Raw genomic sequence first — 25,767 nt, 5'->3', positions numbered from 1 at the left:
CTTGGGAGTGTTGGTAGATAGGGAGATGAAGTTTAGGTGGAACATTGCAAAAGTAGCTAAATCAGCTCATCAACTCACTTGGTTGTTGAAAAATACCTTAACGAGCAGAGACAAGCAAGTTATTGTACCTCTGTACCGAGCCTTGATAAGACCTCATCTTGACTACTGTGCCCAGATTTGGTCACCTCGGTTCCTTCTTGATGGGGAGGAGGTGGAGAGGATCCAGAGGCGAGTGACTAAGATGATAGCAGGTCTATGGAATGAACCATATGAGAACAGGTTGAAGATTTGTGGGTTGCAGAAACTGGTTGATAGGTGGAAAAGGGGAGATATGATTGAGACATTCAAATTGCTAAAAGGATTCTATAAGATTAATTCAGAGGATATTTTTGAGATCAGGACTGGTGGTAGGAGAACTAGGGGACACCTATGGAAGCTGGGCAAGAGTGTGGTTAGCAGTGGTGTTAGAGCTGGGTTCTTTACTTTTAGAGTGGTAAATGAGTGGAATAAGCTGGCAGAGTCTGTTGTGGGTGCTATGACAGTGAGCGCGTTCAAGGCAAGGTATGATAGATACTGTGAGAATGTCGTATAGTTGTGAGGACATGAAGTTTAGGGCCTCCCTCGATGAGTCTAAGGACTCCCTGGAGTAGCCCGAAAATAATAATAAAAAAAAAATCAACTAACGCCTGTTTATTCCCGTATACGGGGAGTAGGCGAGGCCATTTAGCCCTATCTAACTTATATCTAAATATCTAAATAATAATAACTATCTAAATAATAAAAATAATAATAATAATAATAATATCATGCTATTTTTGTTTATTTATTATTATTATTGTTATTGTTGTTCGATTTTGATTTTTTTTTTTTTTATATTTTTAGGCTGGAATTATTACTCCATCCGTCCCACTCTGCTGAGACCACTGCGTTTATCACTCTTGCCAGTTTAGTATACGGTACTTAAAAAAACTAATAATACATAATCTACCAGAATTACTTATCCCGTTTAGAGGCATGTTAATACATCTTGCAGAGTTTCACATTAAAATATTCACCAAAAGATGGCATCCTCACTACATGTTTATATAATATTTATAAGTTAGGCTTGTAATGTTCAGTTAGTATACATATATATTATAGTACAGTCAGGAAAAAAGAACACAAGCGTGTTTACTATTGTAAACTGTAATGTGTCCCGTGGAATCATCGAGCTTAAATTCTTTTAAATACGCTATTACGTAACTTTATTCTTGCTGTATATGTATATGAAAATGTCAAAATGGCAAATGAAACTGTTGATTTAGGTGCAAGTGAGTATTTTTGCATATATATATACGGGAAATGTAAATATCGCATGTGTTTTGATATTTTTATTAATCTTAACAATACCGTTGCCTGGACCAACTATTCATAATACGTATGATATTTGAATAGTCGAATGTCCTCAATAAAGGTTGTAAGTGCGTTTATTACAGAGATTTATACTTTTTGTGATAGAGCAAAGGTGTAATTAGTTTATCTTAGGACGGTAATTGTCTGTGCTAAGAGGAAAGCAGAAAAAAAAAAAAAAGTTCAGAAGAGAAAGATGTGTGTTGTGCCGATATTTCTCTGGACTTTGTAGACTTCTGCAGGGTGACCAGCCATTCAAGGACATCTGTTAGAAAGGGATATATGTGGAATTATTAGACTGGTAATTACGAAAAGCCCCGGAAACAGCTTGCGATAATAAATTGGAAAGAGGAACTGGATGGAAAGGATATCAATGCTGCTTGGGCCATACTCAAGAACTATTTGGTGGAGGCAATATCAGAGTGTATTCCAAGAGTCAAGAGGGTAAATAGAGTGGGTGTAAAATGGATGAATCAAGAGATAAGATATGCAATCTGGAAGAAACACAAAATGAGTATTTATAACAACCAGTTGCATGAGAAGTATAAAGAGCAGGCGAGGCAGGTGACTAGCTTGATGGTAGCAAGAATGCAGTATGAGCAGCAGTTAGCTAAAGCAGCCAAAAAAAAAAAATCCTAAGGAGTTTTTTCGATATGTTGACAGTAGAAGAAAGAACGATTATGGTAGGATGGGTTGGTGAAAACGGAGGAATGATAACTGCTGCAGAGGATATAGTTGAGATATTTAGTGAGCAATTTCTAAAGGTATTTCATTCTTGTGAATGTGGCACCATGCAGAACTTGAAAGTAATGGCAAAGGAGGAGGAGGAACTGTTAGTAAGTGAAAAGGAGGTATATGAGGAATTGCATAGACCTGATGTAAATAAGGCTGTGGGATTTGATGCTATTTCACCATGTGTCTTGAAGGAATGTACCAGAGAGTTAACAACAGCTTTTGTATATCTTTTCAACATGAGTCTCTCACTGGGTCAAGTTCCAAAAGAGTGGAAAGAGGGTAAAATTGTTCCAATTCATAAGGGATGCGATAAGAGTAAGGCTTTGAATTATAGACCAGTCTGTGTATCTGGAGTTGTGGTCAAGGTATTAGAGAAGTTAATTAGGAATAAGATTCAGAATTGGGTTGCCAACAGAAAAATACTCTTTGGCAGTCAGCATGGATTTACTAAAGGAAGATCATGCTTTAGCAACCTGCTTACTTTTTATAATAAAGTGACAAATGCATTGGATAAGGGTGTTGCATATACAGTGGTATATTTAGATTTTGCGAAAGCATTTGATAAATTGCCATATGACAAGCTGGTAATTAAATTGGAACGGATAGGGCTAAACAGTAGATTGGTTTGCTGGATTGGAGATTGTCTGTCTGATAGGTATCAGCGAGTTGTCTATGGAGGAGCAATATCCCAGAAGAGGAAAGTTACTAGTGGTGTACCTCAAGGGTCTGTTTTGGGTCCATTGCTGTTTAATTTGTATGTAAATGATATCTGGAGAGGTCTGAATGGTGATGTGCAATTGTTTGCAGATGATGCAAAGTTGGGGAGAGCTATCAGGAGTAGTGTGGTTGCTGTAGCTTTGCAAGAGGACTTGAATATGCTGGCTGAATGGTAAATAAGTGGGGATGTCAATTCAATGTTTCAAAGTGTAAGGTTTTGAAATTTGGGAAGCAGAGATGGGATGTAAAGTACACAATCGGTGCAAATATCTTGGAAGAGGTAGAAGAAATGAGATATCTGGGAGTGATTGTAAACAAGGACAAATTCGGGGATATGTTACTAAAATTGTAAGGACAACACAGTGGATAATAGGAATGATGCAGAGGGCACTGACTTCTAGAAGTAAGGATATTATGTTTCTTTTGTATAAGGCTTTGATCAAGCCACATAGGGATTACTGTGCACAGATCTGGTCACCTGGTTTTCAAAAAGATGAAATTATGTTGGAAAAAGTTCAGAGGCAATTGACTAAGGTGGTTTCTGGTCTCTGGATTGTAGAGTATGAAGACAAAATGCAATTTGCAGAAATTGGTGGATAGAAGGAGGAAGGGAGATATGATTGAGACATATAAGCTGTTAAGAGGTTATTACCAGATTAATGTCAGGGAGGTTTTGCACAGAATGGGTGAGGATAGCAGGAGAACAAGAGGTCATTCCTGGAAGCTGTATAAGGAGGGTGTGAGCAAGGGAGTGAGGAGCAGGTTTTTTGCATGGAGAGTGGTGAGTGATTGGAATGCTTTGCCCGAGAGTGTGGTGTGTGCAGAGACAGTGAATATATTTAAGGCACAGTATGATAAACTGTGTGTATAACAATGGACTTCCCACAATGAGTCTTTGACTCCGTGGAGGTTTTTATAATAATAATAATTATTATTATTATACAAGTATTTCCTGGAGTCAGAAACTCATCCAAGAGATACAGTTCTTATACCTTAGCTGGTAGATTACCAACAGATTTTAGTAATTAAACTTCCTAAATTGGTAGATAGGATATATACAGATATAATACAAGCTAGAAATTACTAGTTACGTTAATAAACATTGATGATATTAATAGCATCGAATTCGTGATATTATCAAGAACCATGTGTGTGTGATTATTAAACTTAACATGTAATGGAAAATAGGTCTTTAATGAAGAATTCGGTATTTGCATATGCACTTCTATATAGATTTAAGTCCTGATAATCTTTGAGCTAACAAGGATTTACAAAATCCTTGTTAGCTCAACTGATGATTACGATATTATTATTATTTTTTTTCACATATTTAAGTTGGATAAAAATTGTTAGGAATTTACACTGTGGATAGAACAGAATTCACAACAGATCAGTGTTCGTAGGACATCTGAAATATTTAAGGTGCTCTGCAAACATTGATAATCCTCCTGTCTTTTAAATCCTGTGATATCAGATAACAGAATTGCCTGTCAGTCCATTGCAGTTATCCTAATTTCTCATATTATCATCAGAGGCCTGATGTGTATCCTCAAGGAGGTGTACAGGATGCTGTGATAGCATCACATGTGATTACATTTCCATTATTGTTATCTTCTTTCGTCAGTTTTCTTTCAGAATAATCTATTTGTCAGGATGCCAGTATTTATTGGATCATATATTTCAACCTTTCTCAGACACTCCTGAATGCATCATTCCACCTAGATCACGATCTTCTTTGTCTTCCCCCCCCCCCATCCTAACATCAAACATTTGCTTTTCCAGTCTTTCCTCTCCCATACTGTTTCAGTCCTCATACTTCTTGAGATTAGCTCCTTTTAATGATTCTGCCAAGATGTCATCTGTTCTCTTTTAATGTTTCTCAAAACTCATATCTTTGGTTTCTAGGTTTTGATCAACCTTTGTTTTTAACCCAACTCTAATCAGATTGAAAAGTGCAAATTGGGTTGAACACTATTTTGTATACTGCTAATTTAGTGTTTTGAGCAGGGTTTTTTATCCTGGTAACTTGAGTTTTTCATCCTCTGTACAGACAAATCTGCCATCAGAACACACGCAATTTATAGACAAAAAATGCCAGTGTTCAGTGGTGATGGGTGGTTGATGGTAGTCAATGTCACTAAAAAAAAAATGTGTTTAAATAGCTAAAAAATTCTATTCTCCATTGAGAATGCAGTTAGTTGTCCGTGTTCCTATTTTCATTTTTTTTTATCTTTTTGTTGCTGATGGGAGACAGTGAGGTGTGTAGCAGGATGCCCTCCTGCGATTAGTCCTTCGACGTGTTGCATAATAATAATAATTCACTTGATTTCCTCATACGAGCTTTGTGTATTCAGTTGTCTATCTTCATATTTAATTTGCCATCTTCACTAAAAATTGTATTTAAATAGCTGAAAAATTTTATTCTCCATTGAGAATGCAGTTAGTTGTCCATGTTTCTATTTTCATTTTTTTTGTCTTTTTGTTGCTGATTTTCACACGAGTTTATTATTATTATTATGGGACACCTCCAGGGAGTCCAAAGACTCATCGAGGGAGGGCACCTACTCTACAACTCTCTGACTCCACCACTGAATCCACCAACTACAACAAACTACAACTGCCATCATTGTTACACCAATGCCATCTACTGGCCACTGCCACCACTAGTATTTTCACAGACAATCACAAACATCCATGCCCACTGCAGGATTTGAACCCACAGCCTTTTGGCTGGAGAGCGGATAAGCTAACCACTTTCAACAGAGGAAACAATGGATGCAAGGAATTTTCTTAGTCCTGAGTAGCTCCTCTATCCCTATCAAGAACAAGAGTTTCCTTGCGTGTTCATGGAGTGCGTCTGCTACACTGCCTCTGAGTAGTGCAAATATTTTTATTGCACCACATTTCCTTTTGCAGCCGGGATCTGTCCTCAATTTCCTGTCTTATATATGTAACAAATTTCGTGTCTTACACCAATTTTGTTACAGAACTTATTCAGTTTACTTATAAAATCCTGAAGACTTGTACTGGAGATTCATTTAGGAGTATATCATCTGCAAAATGTAAAGAGCTAACTTTAATATCTCAAATTTTAATATAAGGTTTGATGTTCCTTTATAATGTGATCCATATAGATGATGAATAAAAGTCTATTTTAGATGAAAACATTTTACCTTACTGTTTAAGTAAAGTGAAAAGTGTAAAGCGAAAGATCCTGGCAACTCCTGTTTGGCCTGAACCCATGTTCTCCCCAAGTCTCTTCCACAATTTTCCTTAGCCTGTTTTCAAGCATGCTTGCATAATTCTTACTTGGAACACTTAAAAAATGCTTGCATAATTCTTACTTGGAACACTTAGAAAAATTCCTGTTAATTCTTACATTCACCTTTGCTTTTTATAAATGGATATAAGCTCTTCTCCAGGCATTCTGAATTATGTGGTGTTGCCACTGTAAAGTTTTTATTATTCTTATTATTAACATCCGACCTCCATGGAGTCAGAGACTTATCGTGGAAGGTACACATTATTGCACACAATGCTCATCCAACCATGCTTTAAAATGATTCAATGTGTCTACATTCACAACACACTCAAGCAGTGCATTCCACTCACCAACCACTCTCCATACAAAGAATCTTCTCCTCTCTCCTCTTCTCACATCCTCTTTATACAGTTTCCAGCAGTGGCCTCTTGTTCTTTCCCCCCCCCCCTCTCATTCTATGACAAATATGTTCCATGTCAACCTGATAACAACCCCTGACTAGCTTATATGTCTCAATCATATCCTCCTTTCCTCCTATTCATGATTTTTTATATCTACATATTTGAACATTTCTGGTGATACATCCATCCACCTCCAGCCTGCTGTTCTACATTTTAGGCATCAGATGGCTTTTCAAATAAGTATTGATGTGGACTTTTTTGATTATGTTTCTCTTTATTTTCTACTGCTGTTTTGTCACTTTTTATTTCATCTAGCATCTTATATGTCTCAATCATATCCCCCATTCCTCCTATTCATGAATTTTTATATCTACATATTTCAACATTTCTGGTGATACATCCACTTCCAGCCTGCTGTTCTACATTTTAGGCATCAGATGGCTTTTCAATAAGTATTGATGTGGACTTTTTGATTATGTTTTTCTTTATTTTCTACTGCTGTTTTGTCACTTTTTATTTCATCTAGCAATCTTTCAAAGTACATCTTTAAACACTGAAGATGAAGATACTTCAGATATCCATAGTATCTTTATCTTCAGTTTTTGTATCAGCTTTATCATCAATGATTCCTTTTTACAAGACTGCTTTCCTCCATTTCTTAGCTTTCTCAACAGCCTCCAAGGCCAGATTGACCTTGGAGGGTTGCAGATTTATAATTTCTGTTCTACTTCTTCAAATCATACATCTGCAATCATGACTATGGTCAATCTGGCCTTGTAGACCATGTTTTGGATACAACCTGCAGGATCTCCTGGAGAAAAACCACCATGCTCAACCATAGTAAATTCAAAAAAGAAAGACTGTTTGTTTTTAGAATCTGCCACAGCACTCAGAAATTAACCAAATTTAAATAAATACGGTTGCATAAAACTTTCCAGAATTTGGGAAACATTAATTATCAACCAGGGGCCAATATTGGATCAGACCACAACCCTGTGGTAATTAAAGCAGCAATAAAATTAAAGAAAACAATAAAACCTATACACATAGAAAAATATGATCTTGGCTCCCTTAAAAATCACAATAAAGAGGATAGCAATTAGACTTATTAAACCCTCTCTCCCCACTTTTGCACAGATGTTTGGTTTCTGCAGTATGTATATTTTACAAATATTTCCATGGGAAATGCTCATCTGAAATAACATCAATGATTCCTCCACTCAGTACTAAACTTGTTGGAACACATGCTGCTGCTGCTTAACATTCCTTCACCTAGAAACAAACAGAACAAGTTTCTTTTCCTCCTCCTTCATCCCTGTAATTGCTGCACCGTGGAACAGTCTCCCATCAGCTGTGTTTCCTAAGGAACACAATTTACAGTCATTTAAATCAAATGAAACAAGTTCCTCCTTTCCCAACCCTCCACCCATACATGGTACTAATGTACTATAGGTTGATCAACCAACCTCTTGTGTATGGGCACAACATAAAAAAAAAAAGCTGCAGATCAGCATCGTTCTCAGTATTACAGCAGTCCTCTGGATTACCTTCACCATCTTTGCAATATGTTCTCTGAATTTCTATCATCACCCTGAGATCCCTTGCCTCCTCTATTATTATTATTTGTATAAACAGTTTATATACTTGTGACAAGCTTATCCAGGGAATCCAAAGACTCATCGAGGGAGAGTGTGCCAACACCATCGAACGATTGTTCCCTTCCAACTACTAACCGTGCTCAAACTTGCTTAACTTTTTACGAGCCATTAGTAGCAGAGGCTCTACCAATTGACCAAGTTTGTTCTAGCTGTTTGTGTATCTTTATTTTTTAGGCATTTATTATTAAATGGATTTTTTAAATTCTTCTGTTAATTGCTGCTTTTGTCATTTCTATTGTAATTCCATCTTCTCCTAGCATTTTATTATTTTTCATATCTTTCATTTCTTGTTCTGTTTTTGAAATTGTGTATTTCTGAAATACTTTGTTCTTCTTCTGGTTTCCATATAATAGTATTTTCAACAAAGCTTGTGGTGTCATAATTCTGAAATATACTGTCTAGCACTTTCTGCTTGTTTTTTTTTATCTTTGATATGTCATTCATTTTCTAGTATTCTCTCCTCCACCCCCTTCCCTATTGAGAGATTGTTTCACAGTACTTTCATATTTTTATTATCTGTCATTTCTTGTATCTTTTTTTTTTTCCTTTCCTGATTATTTTCTTATTCCTGTAAGTTTTACTGTATTTCTTTATTAAACATTTCCTGGATATTATCCATTTGTAGATTTCTATTTTCATTTTTATTATTCCATTTCATTCTTGTGGATTGTTTTTGTGTTTTCTCAATTTCTTCTTGATATAATTTTTTATTGGCTACTAATGTATCATTATTTATCTTTACACATTTTATTTTATTCTGTTTCATCCTGTAAATTTTTTCTTCTATTATTATTTTCCCTCTAGCTATTCTGTGATCACTTCCTATGTTTTATATGATTGATGACTGAAACTTCTTTAAATATTCTTACATGAGATGATAGAATAGAAATAGATGGATGGAACATGTTCAAAGAATGAAAACAGAAAGATTACCAAAACAAGCCTTAAAGTTCAAGCCATTAGGAAAAAGAAAACCAGGATGTCCTCTTAAACGATTCAACGATGACTTCTAAGGCCGGAACAGGTCATGCTAGGCCCAAATCCTTGATACGCATGATGATGATGATGACATGAGATGATAAAATATAACGATTTCATGTTTTCGGTTTGGTCTTTTCTTATAAAATGTGTTCATAGCATTCAACTAGTTCCTCATCATCAAGTTCAAAGTTCATCATCATATTTCTTCTTTTATTTCATTATCTATTTTCTTATACTTTTGAAGTTATTATTATTACTCCAAGACCTCATGGAGTCAAAGACTCATCTGGGAGGTCCTTTTTTCTCTCTCTCTCTCTCTCTCTCACACACAATCTCATCATACCGTGTCTTAAACACACTCAAACTCCTTGCAGACACCACACTCTCAGGCAAGGCATTCCAATCATTCACAACTCTGCATGAAAAAAACCTGCCTCTCACTCCCTTACTCACGCCCTCTTTATACAGTTTCCAGGAATGACCTCTTGTAGGTCTCTATCTCCCCTCTTTCTCCTGTCCACCAGACTCTACAAATTACATCTTCTCAATCTGTCCTCATACTCGACATTCCAGAGGTCAGAAACTACCTTACTCAGTCTCCTTTGGACCCTTTCCAACATATCTTCATCCTTCTGAAAAACCCGGTAACCAAATCTGGGCACAATAGTCCATGTGTGGCCTAATCAAAGCCTTATACAACGGAACAAGAATCTCCCTACTTCTACATGTCAGCGTCCTCCGCATCATTCCCAGAAGCCTTTGTGTTGTCTTTACAATTTTGGCGATGTGTCCCCTAAATTTTAGATCCTTATCCACTATCACCCCCCAGATCTCTTATTTCCTCTACCTCCAACAATATATTCTCACCAAGCATAAATTCTGCATCCCATCTTTGTTTTCCAAATTTTAAAACCTTACATTTTGCAGCATTGAACTCACATCCCCATTTCCGTGCCCAATCACTCAATTTATTCAAGTCTTCTTGCAAAGCCACAACATCTTCACTACTCTTTATGGTTCGTCCCAACTTTGCATCATCTGCAAACAACTGAATATCTCCATCTAAATCTTCAATATCATTAATATACAAGTTGAATAGTAATGGCCCTAAAACAGACCCCTGAGATACTCCACTAGTGCTTTCCTTTTCCTGGATATTGCACCCCCATACACAACTTGTTGATACCTATCAGATAGCCAGTCTCCAATCCAATTCACTAATCTAATATCCAACCCCATCTGCTCTAGTTTGACTGTCAACTTATCATGAGGTACTCTATCAAAAGCCTTTGTGAAATCCAAGTATATTACTGTGTATCCTTCTCCTCTGTCTAAGGAAGCTGTCACGTTAAGTAAGTAGATTACTAAAACATGACCTCCCTTTAGCAAATCCATGCTGTCCATCAAAGATAATATCATTGTTGTCAACCCAACTCTGGATCCTAGTTCTCACAAGCTTCTCCGACAACTTAACAACAACACCTGACACACAGATAGGCCTATAGTTTGATGCTTGAGTTCGATCACCTCCTTTATGAAGTGGCACAATCTAGGCCTCTTTCCACTCCTTAGGAACTTGACCAATTGCAAGACTCGTATTAAAAAAATATGTCAAGGCAGGTGTCAGCTCCCTGGCACTTTCTTCAGAATACGAGGTGATATATTATCAAGTCCCACAGCCTTATTTACATCTAGTTTACTGAACTCCCCAGACACCTCTTGCTCACTTACAGTCAGTCTCTCTTCCCCATCATCAACTGCTCTCAATCTCTCCATGAAGTCGCATTCACAAGATTGAAAGATCTTTATGAACTGCTCATTAAGTATCTATACCACACATTCTGCAACAGCTGTCTTCATACCATTTTCTCCAATCAATGTTATCCTTCCATAATCATTCTTTCTTTGCTGGCTACATATCGAAAGAACCCCCTAGGATTCTTTTTAGCTTCATTAGCTAATGCTGTTCATACCTCTCTTTAGCTACTCTCACCAACCAAGTCACCCTCCTTGCCTGGTCTTTGTAGACCTCATGAAATTGGTTATTTCCACTTCTCTTATGCTGCTGCCACAATGCCCTTTTTCTCTGTATCGCATGCTTAATCTCTTTATTCATCCATCTCACACCTACCTTATTTAACCTTCTCACCCTTGGAATACATTTAGACATTGCATCTGCTAGATAGTTTTTGAAAATCCCCCAAGCTGCATTGATCTCTTTTCCAGCTGACTCCTCATTCCATGCTACACCCGTAAGCTGTCTCCTGAGCTCTTCATAATCACCCCCCTTGTACTTCCACATATGCCCTTTTCTCACAGGGGTCCTTGCACTGCTGGCAACCACTCAGGTAATCACCTCATGGTCACTCTCGCCAATTGGTGGATGATTTGACACCTCATTTATAATTACATCCTCTGATGAGATGACCAAAACCAAGACCCTTAATCCTCGTGTACCCTCTGTTACATACTGTTTGAGGTAGTTATCCCTCAAAAACTCAAGCAACTCATTTTCTTTACTTCCAGTTGCTATCTCATCATTCCAGTGTATATTGCCATAATTAAAATCACCCATAATGATCACCCTTTTCTTATTTACTTGGCTAATTTGACTATACATTTCACTATCACCACCATCCACATTACCAGGTCTATAACAACATCTCACCAAGTATTTGATTCTATTCACCTCTATCTCACACCATACTGCCTCAAAACCACTCTCCCTATTTCCCTCTTGCATCTCTACTTTGTATGGACATAACTCTTTCTCTATCATCAATAGCACTCCCCCTCCCATTTTACCCCTTCTATCCTCACGAAACATATCATACCCTTCCATCTCTATTCTTGTCAGGATGTCATCCTCATCTAACCATGTCTCACTTATTCCGACAATCTTTGGGTGAACAAACACAATTAGTGCAACCATTTCATCTGCCTTGTTTCTCATACTTCTAGCATTGGTATACAAACACAACAGCTCATTTCTAGATCTACAGCTAGTTCCACTGATACCACTCACTCGATGGGGATCTCTCCATGCTAGACTGGGGCCATTTCCCTTTCTTCTTCTTCTTCATTTTTAACCCTTTTCAATTCCAACTGTTTCCTCTTGATCCCTGGTCATTCCATTCCTTTCCTGCCTACACATGCTCTCACCTCCTCTTGGAGCATCCACCTTTCTCATGCTGTGTACCCCTGTCCACCCTGAGCCTCCCCGTTTCCCTGTTCCTCTTGCACACCCATTCTCTCATTTTCTATACTCATACCACTCACTTCCCCATTCATATCTACTTCTTTAATCTCTCCTGTTTTACTCTCCTGCTCTTCCACATCACTCCCTTCTCGATCTGATTCATTCTCTCTATTCACTTCTCTACCTTCCAGCAGCAGTCTCTCCAAGTGACTCATACCATAACCACTTAAATGCAGTCCATCGTTCCCATAAGCTCACTTCGTCCCTCAAACTCATTCTACACATTAACAAACTGTACTCCCATCTCCTCGCACATTTCAGCCAGCATATCATTCATAATCCTTGCTCTCTGCCTCGTTTCACCACAGTCATACCTAGGCAACACACTGACTACCCTTCTTGTCACACTATTCTCTTTTATCCTTCCAAGCAACCTCCTGATATCCATTCTGACATACTCTTTGTTCTCTCTCAAATCGTTTGTACCAATTAATACTATTAACTCTTTTGCTCGCTCCCGTCTCATATCCAATGCCTCAATCACTCTACCCATTTTACCGCCTGGAAAACATACCTGTGCATTCTATCCTCCAGCACACCTTTAATAATGGAGTCGCCATACAATGCCACTCGCTCATCTTTCGTTAACTCTTTCATGCCATGATGATTTATTTTAATAGTTTTAACCTGTATTCTCTTAATTTCATTTCTTGCCTCATCCAATCCAGTTCAACTTCAGAATCTTGTGACACATTCTCTCTATCATTAAATCTTTCTAACTTTCTAACTCTCAACCCCCCCCTCTTCTCACTTTCACTCTCATTCATCCTTCTTTGTTTCCATATTTTCAGTCCAACATACGTCTAACTTTCGCTATCATTCTTCTCACTTTCACTCTCATTTATCTTTCTTTGTTTCCATACTTTTGGTCTAACATGCATCCAACTTTCGCTATCATTCTTCTCACTTTAACTCTCATTTATCTTTCTTTGTTTCTGTACTTTTGGTCTAACATGCATCCAACTTTCGCTATCATTCTTCTCACTTTCACTCTCATTCATCTTTCTTTGTTCCAGTACTTTCAGTCCAACATGCGTCCAACTTTCGCGATCATTCATTCCTTTTTCGCTATCATTTATTCTTTTGATTTTTTTCACTTTCGATTTCTGCTTCACGCCATTTCTAGTTTCATTTGTTCTCTCAATTTCGTTTCCTTCTGCCACTTTCGCCTCACTTTTGTCCCTTTTAACATCTGTTACGGTTTTCAAATCGCTCTTGTTCCTTTTTACTGATTTTTTTAACATTTTCTCGCCTCTCTTTCTCACCATCCTTCTCCTTCAAATGTGCACTCATGTTCCCGGTGAGATTCTCGTTACTAACACTTTCTGTCATCAATTTCATATTTGCACAGTTCCTCGTTCAGGTCACACTTCGCACACACACCCTTCTTCCATCCGTGCTAAACATCTACAAATCATTTATGTAATCGAAGGAATACATATAACAGACCTCACACTTAACAAAACGACTGAAATCTAAATTAAAATGACAATGCTGCCGCCATTTTTTTTCCCTGCAGGTTACTAGGTCTAATAATAATGATTTCCTAATTAAGTTTAGGCAAGAAAAATCCCCCACACTAATAATACCAGTAGCGCCCAACATTTACAGCCGCTCTTACTCAAACAATTATGCACATATACTTAATTATTCCTAGAATAACTTATCTCCATCAGGAGCTCTTCTTAGACACATCCACAGCACTTGGCTCACTAGCACTTCTATTTTTACACAGTCATGCATTAAAATCTCCCAACACTGATATGTAGGCCATAGGATCCTGATGTATTGTATTGGAATCCTACATCATGAAGTTATGAAGATGAATTTTTTCATCTTCATAGCTGCTTGATGGTGCATATATTTGTATTTTTAATGGTTTTCTGTTCTGATATTTGGATTATGATATATGCTATCCAACTTGATATTCCTACAGATTTCGTAACTTTATTTTCTATGATTTTGTTAATAAGGAAACCTACTCCCTCTCTGCTTGACATCATCTGGTCCTTTCCAAGCACATTTTCTGATTTTAGTGTTATGCATTTTTCTGATTTTCTTTTCACTTTACTAAGTCTTATTGTATCCTATTTCATTTTGTTTATTTTATACTCCAGTTCTATCATTTCATTGTCTACTAATGTTCTTACGTTGTATGTAGCAATTGTGAAATTAGTTTTCTTGCACTTGCTTTTATTATTTTGTTTTGAAGTAGCATGTCTGTTATAATAGCTCTGTTTCTCTACAAAAGGTTCTCTGGGGGATTGTAAGGGCCAGTAGCAATGCCAGATACTGTGGGCTCTTAATGATGAAGTTGCCTTTTCTCCCATGACGACGAATTGGCTTGGGTGAGTATTGGTAGCAGCCAATAAAACTAGAGCTCTGGAATGCTATCATAGATATTATTACTCTTACCATCTAGAAGGATAGGTGACTTGCCTCTGTTCCTGCAGAGCCTGTCTCAGAATATGTCAGAGTAAACACTATAGCCAGTTGTCTCCACCCCAAGGGATAGCATACATTGGGAAACTGCTCCTCTGCAGTGCCATCACCCCCACTCAGAATCCCTCTTAGTCTAGTTCATTGGTGTGGACATGTCTGGTTTGGAAGCCCTGCTGGTAGAATATACTACCATCCAGCATAGCACAGTACATCTTTGAAACATGCAAGGCCTTCATCATATCGAAGTGAAGATTTCAGCAAAGGGAAGTGAAATAATATTACACAAATTTATAACATAAAATTTCTATATACACACACACACACACACACACACACACACACACACACTACTGTACTGGGGAAAAAATTAACCACGAGTGTACAGTGTTTCTGTTCTTACTAATTTATTGGTAATTTGCTGTATACTTTTGTACACTGTTTCCAAATGATTATTTTAATAATCAATTGGAAACAATGGAGACAGGAGGGACTATTTGCAGTTATAATCAAAGGCAGCTAAGGCTGTAATGCAAGTGCATTATGTCTGTTAATGGATGTATTCTTCTAGTCAATTGACTGTTTTGTAGAGATGAAAGATCTTCAAAACAGGCAAAACCTGATTTTCTGGGAGGGAAAAAACTTAATCACCTTCAGTTGAAAATTCCTTAAATATATACAAAATATATATTCCTTATACAAAATTCAAACCTAGTTTTTTTCTGACAAAGACATTTTCAATACTGACTGAGCTGTGAACTCCATAAATGGTGTGTGTGTGGGGGGGGGGAGACTTGGTAGTTACTGGTTAAAGTGAAAGTAATTAATTGTTTTGATAGAAGGAATAGTCGGCTGATTTTATTATTTCCTAATGGTGTATTATTTTAGTCCCTAGAGTATATTTGCAAGTATCTGGTTATTGCACATCCTTGTCTAGTTTCTTTTGAGTATTTACTTTTATACCTCATAATGCTGTACAAAATGTATAGGGAAATATTTGCATATTAAATAATTTAGCTACTTTTCATTTTCACAATGGGTATTTTGTATAACTTTTTCCTTATAGACAATTCAGATACTGTTACTTGTTAATGTTACTATGGGGGGGGGGACTGAAAAGTTCTGATAAACATCTAGAACAAAAATGACTGGTTTGTGCAATAAGGGAAAGACTTTTTTTCTGAGAGGGTTGCAAATTATGTAGCAGCATTGTAACAAATATATAACATTTCATAGGGAATATGTAGAATAATGTTTAAGTTACATGGTTCTACCTCAATTCTTTCATGGTGATTATCACAACTTTTCAACGTACCCCTGTGCAGATGCAACTCTGATGCTGTTGATTAGTGCTGAATGTATGTAATTTATATCTCTTTATTCTTTGCAGATTTTAGTATAAATAGTCAATATCCACTGCATAGAGCTGCTGAAACAGGTAATATTGATGTACTTCATAGCCTATTAAACCATGGATTTTCAGCCAATGATTCAAATTATGATTCAATGACCCCACTTCATGAAGCATGCATACATGGACATCTTGAATGTGCAGAATTACTTATTAGTTTTGGATCCAGGGTAGTGTAGTCTTTTGATATTTACTGTATATATGAATACTTGCATATTTTATTTAAATTTTTAAAGTTTAGGCAGAAATTCAAAAGAATTTTCATAATTTCAAATTAAATTTTCATAAGTTTTTTTCATAAGTTTCTTGAACAAAGTTCCACCACTGGTGATGTATAGAATTCAAAGGGATTCTTGTTAAAAATTGGCAGTCATGTTTTTCACTTTTTTGATTCTATATTTATCAATATTTTAATTTTCTTCAAATTTGTTAAAATATTTACAATAGGAAATAAGAATATTTTTGCATTTTGTCCTGTCAAGATTTGAATTGTATATATTATGCGAATAGTTGAGTAAATATTTTCCAATTGATTCATGACAAAAAACTTTATAGAAGTTTATAGAAGAATTACAAACTCAACATTTTGACCATCACATCATGGTCATCAGAAGTGTGTGTGTGTGTGTGTGTGTGTGTGTGTGTGTGTGTGTGTGTGTGTGTGTGTGTGTGTGTGTGTGTGTGTGTGTGTGTTTTTATTTATCTCACTCAAACTGCAGGTGAATTGCCTATCCATTGATCTCTCCAAGTCTCTTCTTGAGAGGATTAATTACATCAAGCTGGGTTAAGGCTAAGCCAGGATTATCAGGACCATCTTTATAATTTAAAACAAATAGTTGTGAAATTTTGGGAATATAATGAAGATCTACATTTAAGTTTGATCAATCTGGGAAAGGCAACAACAAAGTTCCAAGAGAGAGAGAAGCTGTTTAAAACCATACAGTTATGTAGGATAAGTGGGACATTATAGAGAACAGTACATTTCCTGTATTTAAGTTGGTCAGAAGTTAGAATTGAAGGAGGTACAGGTGTATAAGATGTGCATGTTATCTTCACTCATATTCATCATCTATTTGGATCATAATAAGGAAAGTGACATTAAACCTATTATCAGAATTGGTGATATTCTTAACTTAGCTCTTTGCTTTATGCAGATAATATTTACTATTAAATAAATCCAGTAAAAGTCTTCAGATTTCTTTAAATTAATTGAATAACTGCTGTAACAAATTTGACATAAAAAATTAGCAATAAAAATTTTTCTATATTCCTGCTTATGAAAATAAGCAGGAAAGTGGAAAAGATCCTGTAAAAGATATGAAATATTTCTATGTAGACACAATTTTTAGTGAATATGGCAAATTTAAATTGGGAATTGTGGAGATCGAGTTGTAGAGAAGGTGCCCTCACTCGATGAGTCTTTGGACTCCCTGGAGGTGTCGCATAATAATAATAAATAATAGAATAATCAAAGCTGGTTGATATGAGTGATGGGCATAATCTTATCAGTCAATAGAAATAGGGGATATGATAGCTCCATCCTTATTTCATAGCAAAAGTATAGAAACAAAGTTTCAAAAATAGATTTATGAGAATACGCTCCCCAGTATCAGAGTTTTAGCTGGATGTATAGAAATAGTTTCAAAAATAGACTAGACTGCTTATGAGAATATACCTTAGCATCAGAGTTGTTGCTGGCAATTTCAATGCCTAGGATTGTATTCTCATTACCTGTCTGGGTTATTTTGGAAACTTTGTTTCTATACATTTAGCTATGAAATATGGATGAATTTATAATATCCCTTATTCTATTAATTTATGATGGCCAAAATGAAGCCTTTTTTGACTCTTTTTCTCAATAATTACAATATTATAATTAGTAATTAATTATGCTTACCACTGCTAATATTATTTCCCAACCTAAGACATCAAATAAGTAATTGATTGAAAGAAGGGTTTTTTTGAGAGGGAAGCGGAAAATATATGTACTTTATTTAAACGAATGATTTATTTTTCTCTCTTTCTTGAAAATACACTTTGCATTAATATTAAAAAAAAAATGATAGTGTTCCAGATGGTAGATCTTACAGTATATATAATTTTTATCTTTTGTAAAGAATAGATTTTCTTTTCACAATCTCAATGTGCTACATTGAGATTGTGAAAATTTACATTTGCTCATCTTCAGAGCAATTCATTCTCAAATTGATTGATTTATGCAGTTTTAAGCAGACTCCTAAATTCAAGGATAATGTGTTTATATGATTGGTATTCATGATAATGCAATGTAGGGTATCGCAATTTCAGAGAACCTCAAGTTACCTTAAGAGGATGCTGTCTGTAGAATCTTCATTGTTTAAGCATGACCAAACACTGTATTGTGGCCCTAAAAGTTCAAAGTGTAAAGCTATCCATATACAATGAGGGTGGTGTGCTGAAAAGTTGATAATTACCAATGAAGGAATCAAGGCCTTATGTTTTCTTATGTATCCTAAAAGAAAAAGAACAAATTATTATAATTTGATGAAGCATTTGATAAAATAAAAAGATATATACTGTTTGATATATTACAAAGAATAAATATACCTACTTGGGGGGAACCTCACCCCTACCAAGCGCCCCTCTCGGGTGGCGGATGAGGGAAGCCCAAGCGGGCAGCTCCGAATAATGAATAAGGAGCCGTGAACCAAAGGTGCACTTCAGAACCATGGTCAGGAGAAGTGTTGTAGACCACTGTAAAGATGCCAGTAAGTAGAAGAAGAAAAAGGCCCCCAGTCCTGCGCAGCTCTTTGCAATTCCACCAAGGTGGAGGTGAGAAATCTGCAAGAGCAGGGGGTGCTAAGAATCTCGCAGAGGAAGGTAGACCACCATCTGGAAATTCGACCCTATTTATTGGTTCCTTCAACACTCGAACTCTGTCTTTTGACTCCCATATTGATTTCCTGCTCCAAGAACTGCAAAATGTAAAGCTTGATGTCTTCACTATCTGTGAAACCCGAAGAAGCTCTGAATTAACAGCAAAATGGAACAATGGCAACCAAATTTTCCTGGGAGTCTCAGATAACACTACAAAGGCTGGAGGAGTTGGCTTCATCATAAATGAAAAGCTAACTAAAAATATTATTTCTTGTACAATCCATTCTGAATGACTAGGAACATTAATATTAAAAATTGGAGAATCCATAACAATAAAAATAATAGTAGCCTACGCACCCACCTCAACAGCTGATAAAGAAGAAATAGAAAATTTCTATGAACACCTACGAGAAACATTACTGAAAAAAACAACATACACAATAGTGTGTGGAGATTTCAATGCAAAGATTGGTACAGGATTTATTGAAGAAAAATACGTTGGACCGTGGGGGAAAGGGGAAAGAAATGAACGAGGTGAACTCCTGGCAGAATATGTAGCAGAAAGGCTGTACATTATGAATAGTTTCTTTAAAAAGAGAACTGGAAAAAAGATGGACTTGGCAATCTCCAAATGGAGAGACAAGAAATGAAATTGATTTAATCTAACAGATTGCAAAAGAATAATAAAAAATGTCGAAGTCATTGGGAAAATTTACTGCGACATTCATTCAGACCACCGTCCAATAAGAGCCGCTCTCAAAATACTTAAAAAAAAATGAAGAACGCATACGAGCACAGTCCAACCATAAAAAATGCTCAAAACAGATAAACCCAGAAGAATTTAGAAAAAAGATGGAAGAAACCACTGGAAATTAAAAAATGACATCGACGAAGATTTAACAAACTAGCAATAAATTAATGAACTGCAAAGAAAGAACCTCATATGAACTTCCTCCTAAGACCAGGAAATGCCTATCAGCAAGAACAATAGAAAAAGATACAGAAAAAGATTGTCTAGAATATAAAATTATTTGTAAACAATTGAGGCAGAATATCAAAGACGACTATAACATATATAGAACAACAAAATTGGCAGAAGCAGCGGCTCCGCAACAGCCTAAAAAAAAAAAAAAAGTAGAAAAAGAAATAAATCTAAAGCAACCACTACCGTCAGCCTTCATAGACAATCAAGGAAACAGACATACAAACAGAGGTGAAATGGAAAAAATAATAAAATCATTTTATGAGAACCTTCACTCATCTAAACAAGTAATCACAGCTCCAGTACCAGACGAAAATCTGGAAATACCATCTGTCTTACCTGAAGAAATAAAAATGGCTATCCACCATATAAAAAAAAAAGACCAGTCACAAGGAATTGACAGTATAAAATCTGATGAATTAAATATGGGTGGACAAATACTCTTTAAAGCTCTAGCAGAAAGGTTTACCTGATATATACAATTAAGGAAAGTACCTACTGAATGGAAAACATCAAAGACCATAATTCTGCATAAAAAAGGTAATAAAGAAGACATCAGTAACTACAGGCCTGTCTATCTATTAGCACACACACATATAAAATATTCACCAGAATCATCCTAAACCGAATACAAACCTCCATCAATGAAAATAGCTGCAAAAGAACAGGCTGGTTTCAAAAAAGGCTTTTCAACAATAGATCACATTCAAACTATTACTCAGCTAACAGAAAGATGCAGAGAATACCAGATCCCACTTTGTCTTCTTTTTATAGATTTTAAAAAGGCATTTGACACTGTTGAGCATAACACAGTATTCCAAGCTTTAATAGAACAAGGCATAGAAAAAGCATACATCCAACTCATAAAAGATATCTACATAGAAAGCACAACAAATATCACCCTTTTCAATCACCTGATTAAAATTAACTTAAGTAGAGGAGTACGTCAGGGTGATGTCTTATCACCTAATCTCTTCACATCTACTCTGGACAGCATCATTCGAAAAACTGACATGAAAGATGGAATAAACATTGATGGTGAAATATTAAATATCCTATTATTCGCCGATGATGTGGTATTAATATCTCACTCACCCAAACTCTTAGAATCAATGCTGAATAACATAAGCCAAAACTGCCAAAAAATTGAATTGGAAATACACCCTGACAAAACAAGATGGATGAAAAACAAATACTGTAAAGATCATACAATCACTCTAGAATCTCACGCCATCGAAAAAGTTGAAGAATACATCTACCTCGGCAGTCCATAAAAATGAATAATGATATATCAAATGAAATAGCAAGGAGAAAAAGAGCTGCTTGGATAGCCTTCAACAAAATAAAATCAACAATTACCAACCAAAACATAGATATAGACATAAGAGCCCATCTTTACAATAGTCACATCTTACCAGCATTAACTTATGGCAGTGAAACATGGAACACAAATTTAAAAGAAGAACAAAGCTTAATAACAACTCAATGTGCAACAGAAAGAAGAATATGCAATATAAACAAAATAGACCACATAAAACACACAGAAATCAGGAAAAAGTCTGGACTCACAGATATAATAAAAACAATATACAACAGCAAAAGAAGATGGGCAGGACATCTTGCCAGGATGAGAGACAACAGATGGACAGTCAGAGTTACAAACTGGTATCCAAGAGATACCAAAAGGAAACCTGGAAGACCAGCCTTAAGGTGGGAAGACCCACTGATTAAGAAAGTTGGAAGAAAATGGATAACTAAGGCCCAAGACAGGAATAGCTGGACTCTTTACAACCTGCAGTCATGGAAAAATCCTGACTGAAACCACAGGTCCATCAAGGTAATGAAGGTAAATATACCTAATATTTTACTACATGCAATATTGAATATATACAAAGATAATGAAATAAAAATAAATGAAAAGATTGTCTGAAAAACAATCTATAAACCAATGAGTAAGACAGGGATGCCCTCTGTATCCAAACTTTTCAATATTTACATTAATGAAATATTAATACAGTGGAACATCTTAACCAATCAAGGTATAGAAATTTCCCAGAATAACAAAATAAATACACTATTATTTGCAGATGATCAGGTAATAATATCAGATAAGGAAGACAATTTACAAAGAGCAATATATAATTTAAACGTTATAGTAGAACAGTTTGGAATGAAAATTTCCATAGACAAAACTAAAACAATGGCATTTTGTGGAGAAACTGCAGTTAGAAGCAAAATAGTTATTAATAATAAAATAATAGAACAGATGAATACTTTCAGTTATCTTGGATGAAATATCATATGAAGGAGAAAAGCATAAAATTAGAAACTTCAAAATTTTTACAGATTATAGGCCTGATAAATAGAACACTCAACCCAAATATAGTACAAAGAGAAACATGCTTGAAAATATACAATACTTTAGCAGTGCCCACATTATTATATGGCAGTGAAATTTGGGCAATAAACAAAGAATAAAAACATGTGAAATTAGATTTAAGAGAAGAACTGCAAAATACACATTATTATATCAAAAAAGGAAAGAAGACATTTTAAAATAACTAAAAACAAAATTAATAGAAGAAAAACTAAACAATTATAAACCGAATGGCCAACACCCGACATCCAAAACAAATATTAAAATATAAGCCAGTTGGAAAGAGAAGGCAGGATAGATCTCAAAAAAGGATATTGGATGGATAATGAGACTGGAACAGACCAATATGGTCTATACCTGTAATTAGTGTTATGATGGTGATGAATCATGGGGGTTAAAGGGTTTTAAGATATGTTTTTCTTGTGGTTATATCGGTTTCTTTAATATCATTTTTGTTCTAGGTGTTTTTAAGAACTTTTCAGTCCCCCTCTTAAGAAGGAGACATGTTCAGAATCTTGTGATTTAGCCATCATTGTTTGAATAAGAGAGGATCCTACAATGTATCTGGCTGAACTTTATAATCAGAATCCCAGTAATAAGAGCCTAGTATTAAGTTGCTTTAAATTATAAGAGGAAGTTGTATACCAAATGTGGTGTCTTAGAACTCATTTAGATAAACCTCTAATTAATTATGATAGGATGAAGCTGGATGGCCCCCCCATGATACCCAGAAGCAGCATTGCAAATTTGATTGCTTTAGGGGGAAATTCTTGATCATACAGAGAAATATTCATTCACATTGAAAGAATTTTGCTGGAAAATCATCTTATTCAAATTGTTTCTAGAGCAGTTGAATAAAGAGAATGGCTAGAAATAATTGATTTGATAATGAAGTTGTTGAAAATAGTTAAGTAACTGATTGGTTAGATATAATTGATTAATTATGTGGTTTCGTGTGATTATAATTGCAGCTGAAGGAAAAACATGACTGGGAATAGCACATTTTATTTGATTGTGTGTTCTCTAGCCAGTTTGCCTGTTGTATGGGTTGGAAAAAATCCAATTTTTGAGAGGAAAAAACCCTCATAGGTTTATTCTTATATAAAAAAATTCTTATAAAAGTTCTATGTGTCCTAGACAGAACACATACTCATCATCATTCTGCTGCAAAGGTGCTAGGCTGTGTGAAACTATGCTGTGTGAAATGCAATCACATTGTCATTGCTATGTGATGTTGCAGATTATGTTAATCATTAGTATTAAGAGCATTAGTATTGATTGCCAGCCTGGCTGGCTGAGTGGGTAACGTATCTGCAGCCAAAAGGCTGCGGGTTCGAATCCTGCCGTGGGCATGGATGTTTGTGATTGTCTGTGGAAATACCAGTTGCGGTGGTCGGCAGTAGATGGCATTGTTGTAGTTGTAGTCAGTTGGTAGATTGAGTGTTGGAGACAGCTGTAGAGCAAGTGCCCTCCCTTGATGACACTTTGGAGGTGTCAAATAATAATAATAATAATTAAACTCAGATTCTTCTTTAGCTAGTTGAAAACCTCTAAGGTTGCATGCACTAGCTCAGCTTGCATGCAAAAAATATTAAATAGCAAATTGAAGCTGTTTAAAGATCTCATTGGCCACATTTCATTTCATCGTGTCTTTTAGCATTGAGATAGTTCGTTAATTATTTAAAATGGATTCAAAAATGTATAAAATCATTTACAAAGAGGATGATAATCTTTGTTCAAGAACAGTTGGGATAGTGAATTGTGTAGTGGAGTAGCGTGCCCTCCCATGATGAGTTCTTAGACTCCTTGGAGGTGTCACTGAATAATACGTATAAATATATTATAGTTTAAAACCCATGATGAGCTTTGATGCCACAGAGGTCTGATAATAATTAAATAATGACCTTGCCAATGACATTTGAATTAGCATGGCAAAGTAGTGATAGTGACACTAAGGGTTTTGAACTCAGGAGGACAGTGGATTTCTTGTGAAGAGTTAAAGAAAGATAAAAAAAAAAAAAAAAGAATATACATGCACTTTGCTTTTGATCTTCACTCAAAGGGATAGTGGTGGCTTCATAGTTATTACTGGTGATGAAACTTAGTACTTTTAATGTAGTACATTAAAAGTACTAAGTTTTATGTACTATTAATTTAGTACATACAATGGAAAACAGCTTCATCAAGACCAAAAAATAAGCCGTAACATCACAATTGCAGATCAAGACAGTGCTTGATCTGCAATTGTGATGTCTTTTTGATTGTAAAGGTATATTTTAATTCATTAAACAAGGACAAATAGCATCCTCATATGAGTGCCATTTATTATTCAGAATTGCTGGCAAGATTATGTGAAGCTGTTTGTAAGAAGAGTTCTGAACTTTGGCTGAACAGTTGGTTCATCCATCACAACAATGCCCTTGCATATCATGCAGTAGCTATCTATGAAGAATGCCTCATGAAACTACACAGATTTTCTGACATCCAATTTCAGATTTTGAACAATGGCAGCATTGTCTGAGTGCATTGCTGCACAAGGGTATTACTTCAAAAGTGATAGGAGTCACTAGTTTACAGGTAAGCAAATATAGTTTTACAGGTGCATTGCATTCAGGGAATTTAATTGTTACACCTTGTGTGGTGTGCACACACACACATTTTTATTTTATATAATAAATGTCATTTATTTATTTATAGGTAGATGCACATAGTATTGATGGAAGTACACCTTTGTGTGATGCATGTGCATTTGGCAGTCCACAGTGTGTTCAACTGTTGCTTAGTCATGGGGCTCGTGTAAATCCACCATTAGTACTGACTACTCCCCTTCATGAAGCTGCAATAAGAGGCAAGTATTCAGCATCTACCAGTAGGAATAGCGTATGTTATTTTTCATATGCTATTTCAAACATATTTCAAGATTTCTGCTATTTCATGTAGCATCTTTTGGATCTTAGATTTAATAGAAAATATCATGGACATTACCAACTAAACTTTGCTTATCCCAAATTAGGTAGTTTCTTAATTTTTTTCCACTAGATTTTATTTATGCTCTTTGCAGCCCATGAAACTACTTTTTGACCATTTATTATTCAATATGCATTTACTGATGTCAGTGATCCTGTTGATCACCGAGAAAAAAAAAAAAAACAGTACAATACTAAAAATGCTGAAACTCTAAAAAAAAAAATACTTACTAGACTAAAATATGGTTATAAGCTAGAATGAGTGCTTGTCAAATATACTGCTCAATGTAATAAAAGAACTTTGTTATTCTGCTGGCTCCTTCAAAAGTCCAAA

General features: G+C 35.7%; 1 protein-coding gene across 1 annotated transcript in view; it reads left to right on the top strand.

Moving 5' to 3' along the window:
• Positions 1 to 960: 960 nt before the first annotated feature.
• Positions 961 to 25,767, top strand: part of LOC150106543 (uncharacterized) — a 68,794-nt gene continuing 43,987 nt past the window's right edge. Inside the window, exons 1-3 of the mRNA XM_090393190.1 lie at positions 961 to 1,310; positions 16,232 to 16,422; positions 25,165 to 25,315. Coding sequence (XP_090249316.1) covers positions 1,280 to 1,310; positions 16,232 to 16,422; positions 25,165 to 25,315 — 373 coding nt within the window. The 5' untranslated portion in view covers positions 961 to 1,279. The remainder of the gene's footprint in view (positions 1,311 to 16,231; positions 16,423 to 25,164; positions 25,316 to 25,767) is intronic.

Source organism: Typopeltis vanoorti, chromosome 5, assembly GCF_054136105.1.
Source record: "Typopeltis vanoorti isolate ZY-2024b chromosome 5, IOZ_Tvanoo_1.0, whole genome shotgun sequence".
In the NCBI taxonomy this organism is placed as follows: domain Eukaryota; kingdom Metazoa; phylum Arthropoda; class Arachnida; order Uropygi; family Thelyphonidae; genus Typopeltis; species Typopeltis vanoorti.
Note: the sequence above shows the minus strand (reverse complement) of the source record. Positions and strands in the feature narration are given on the sequence as shown.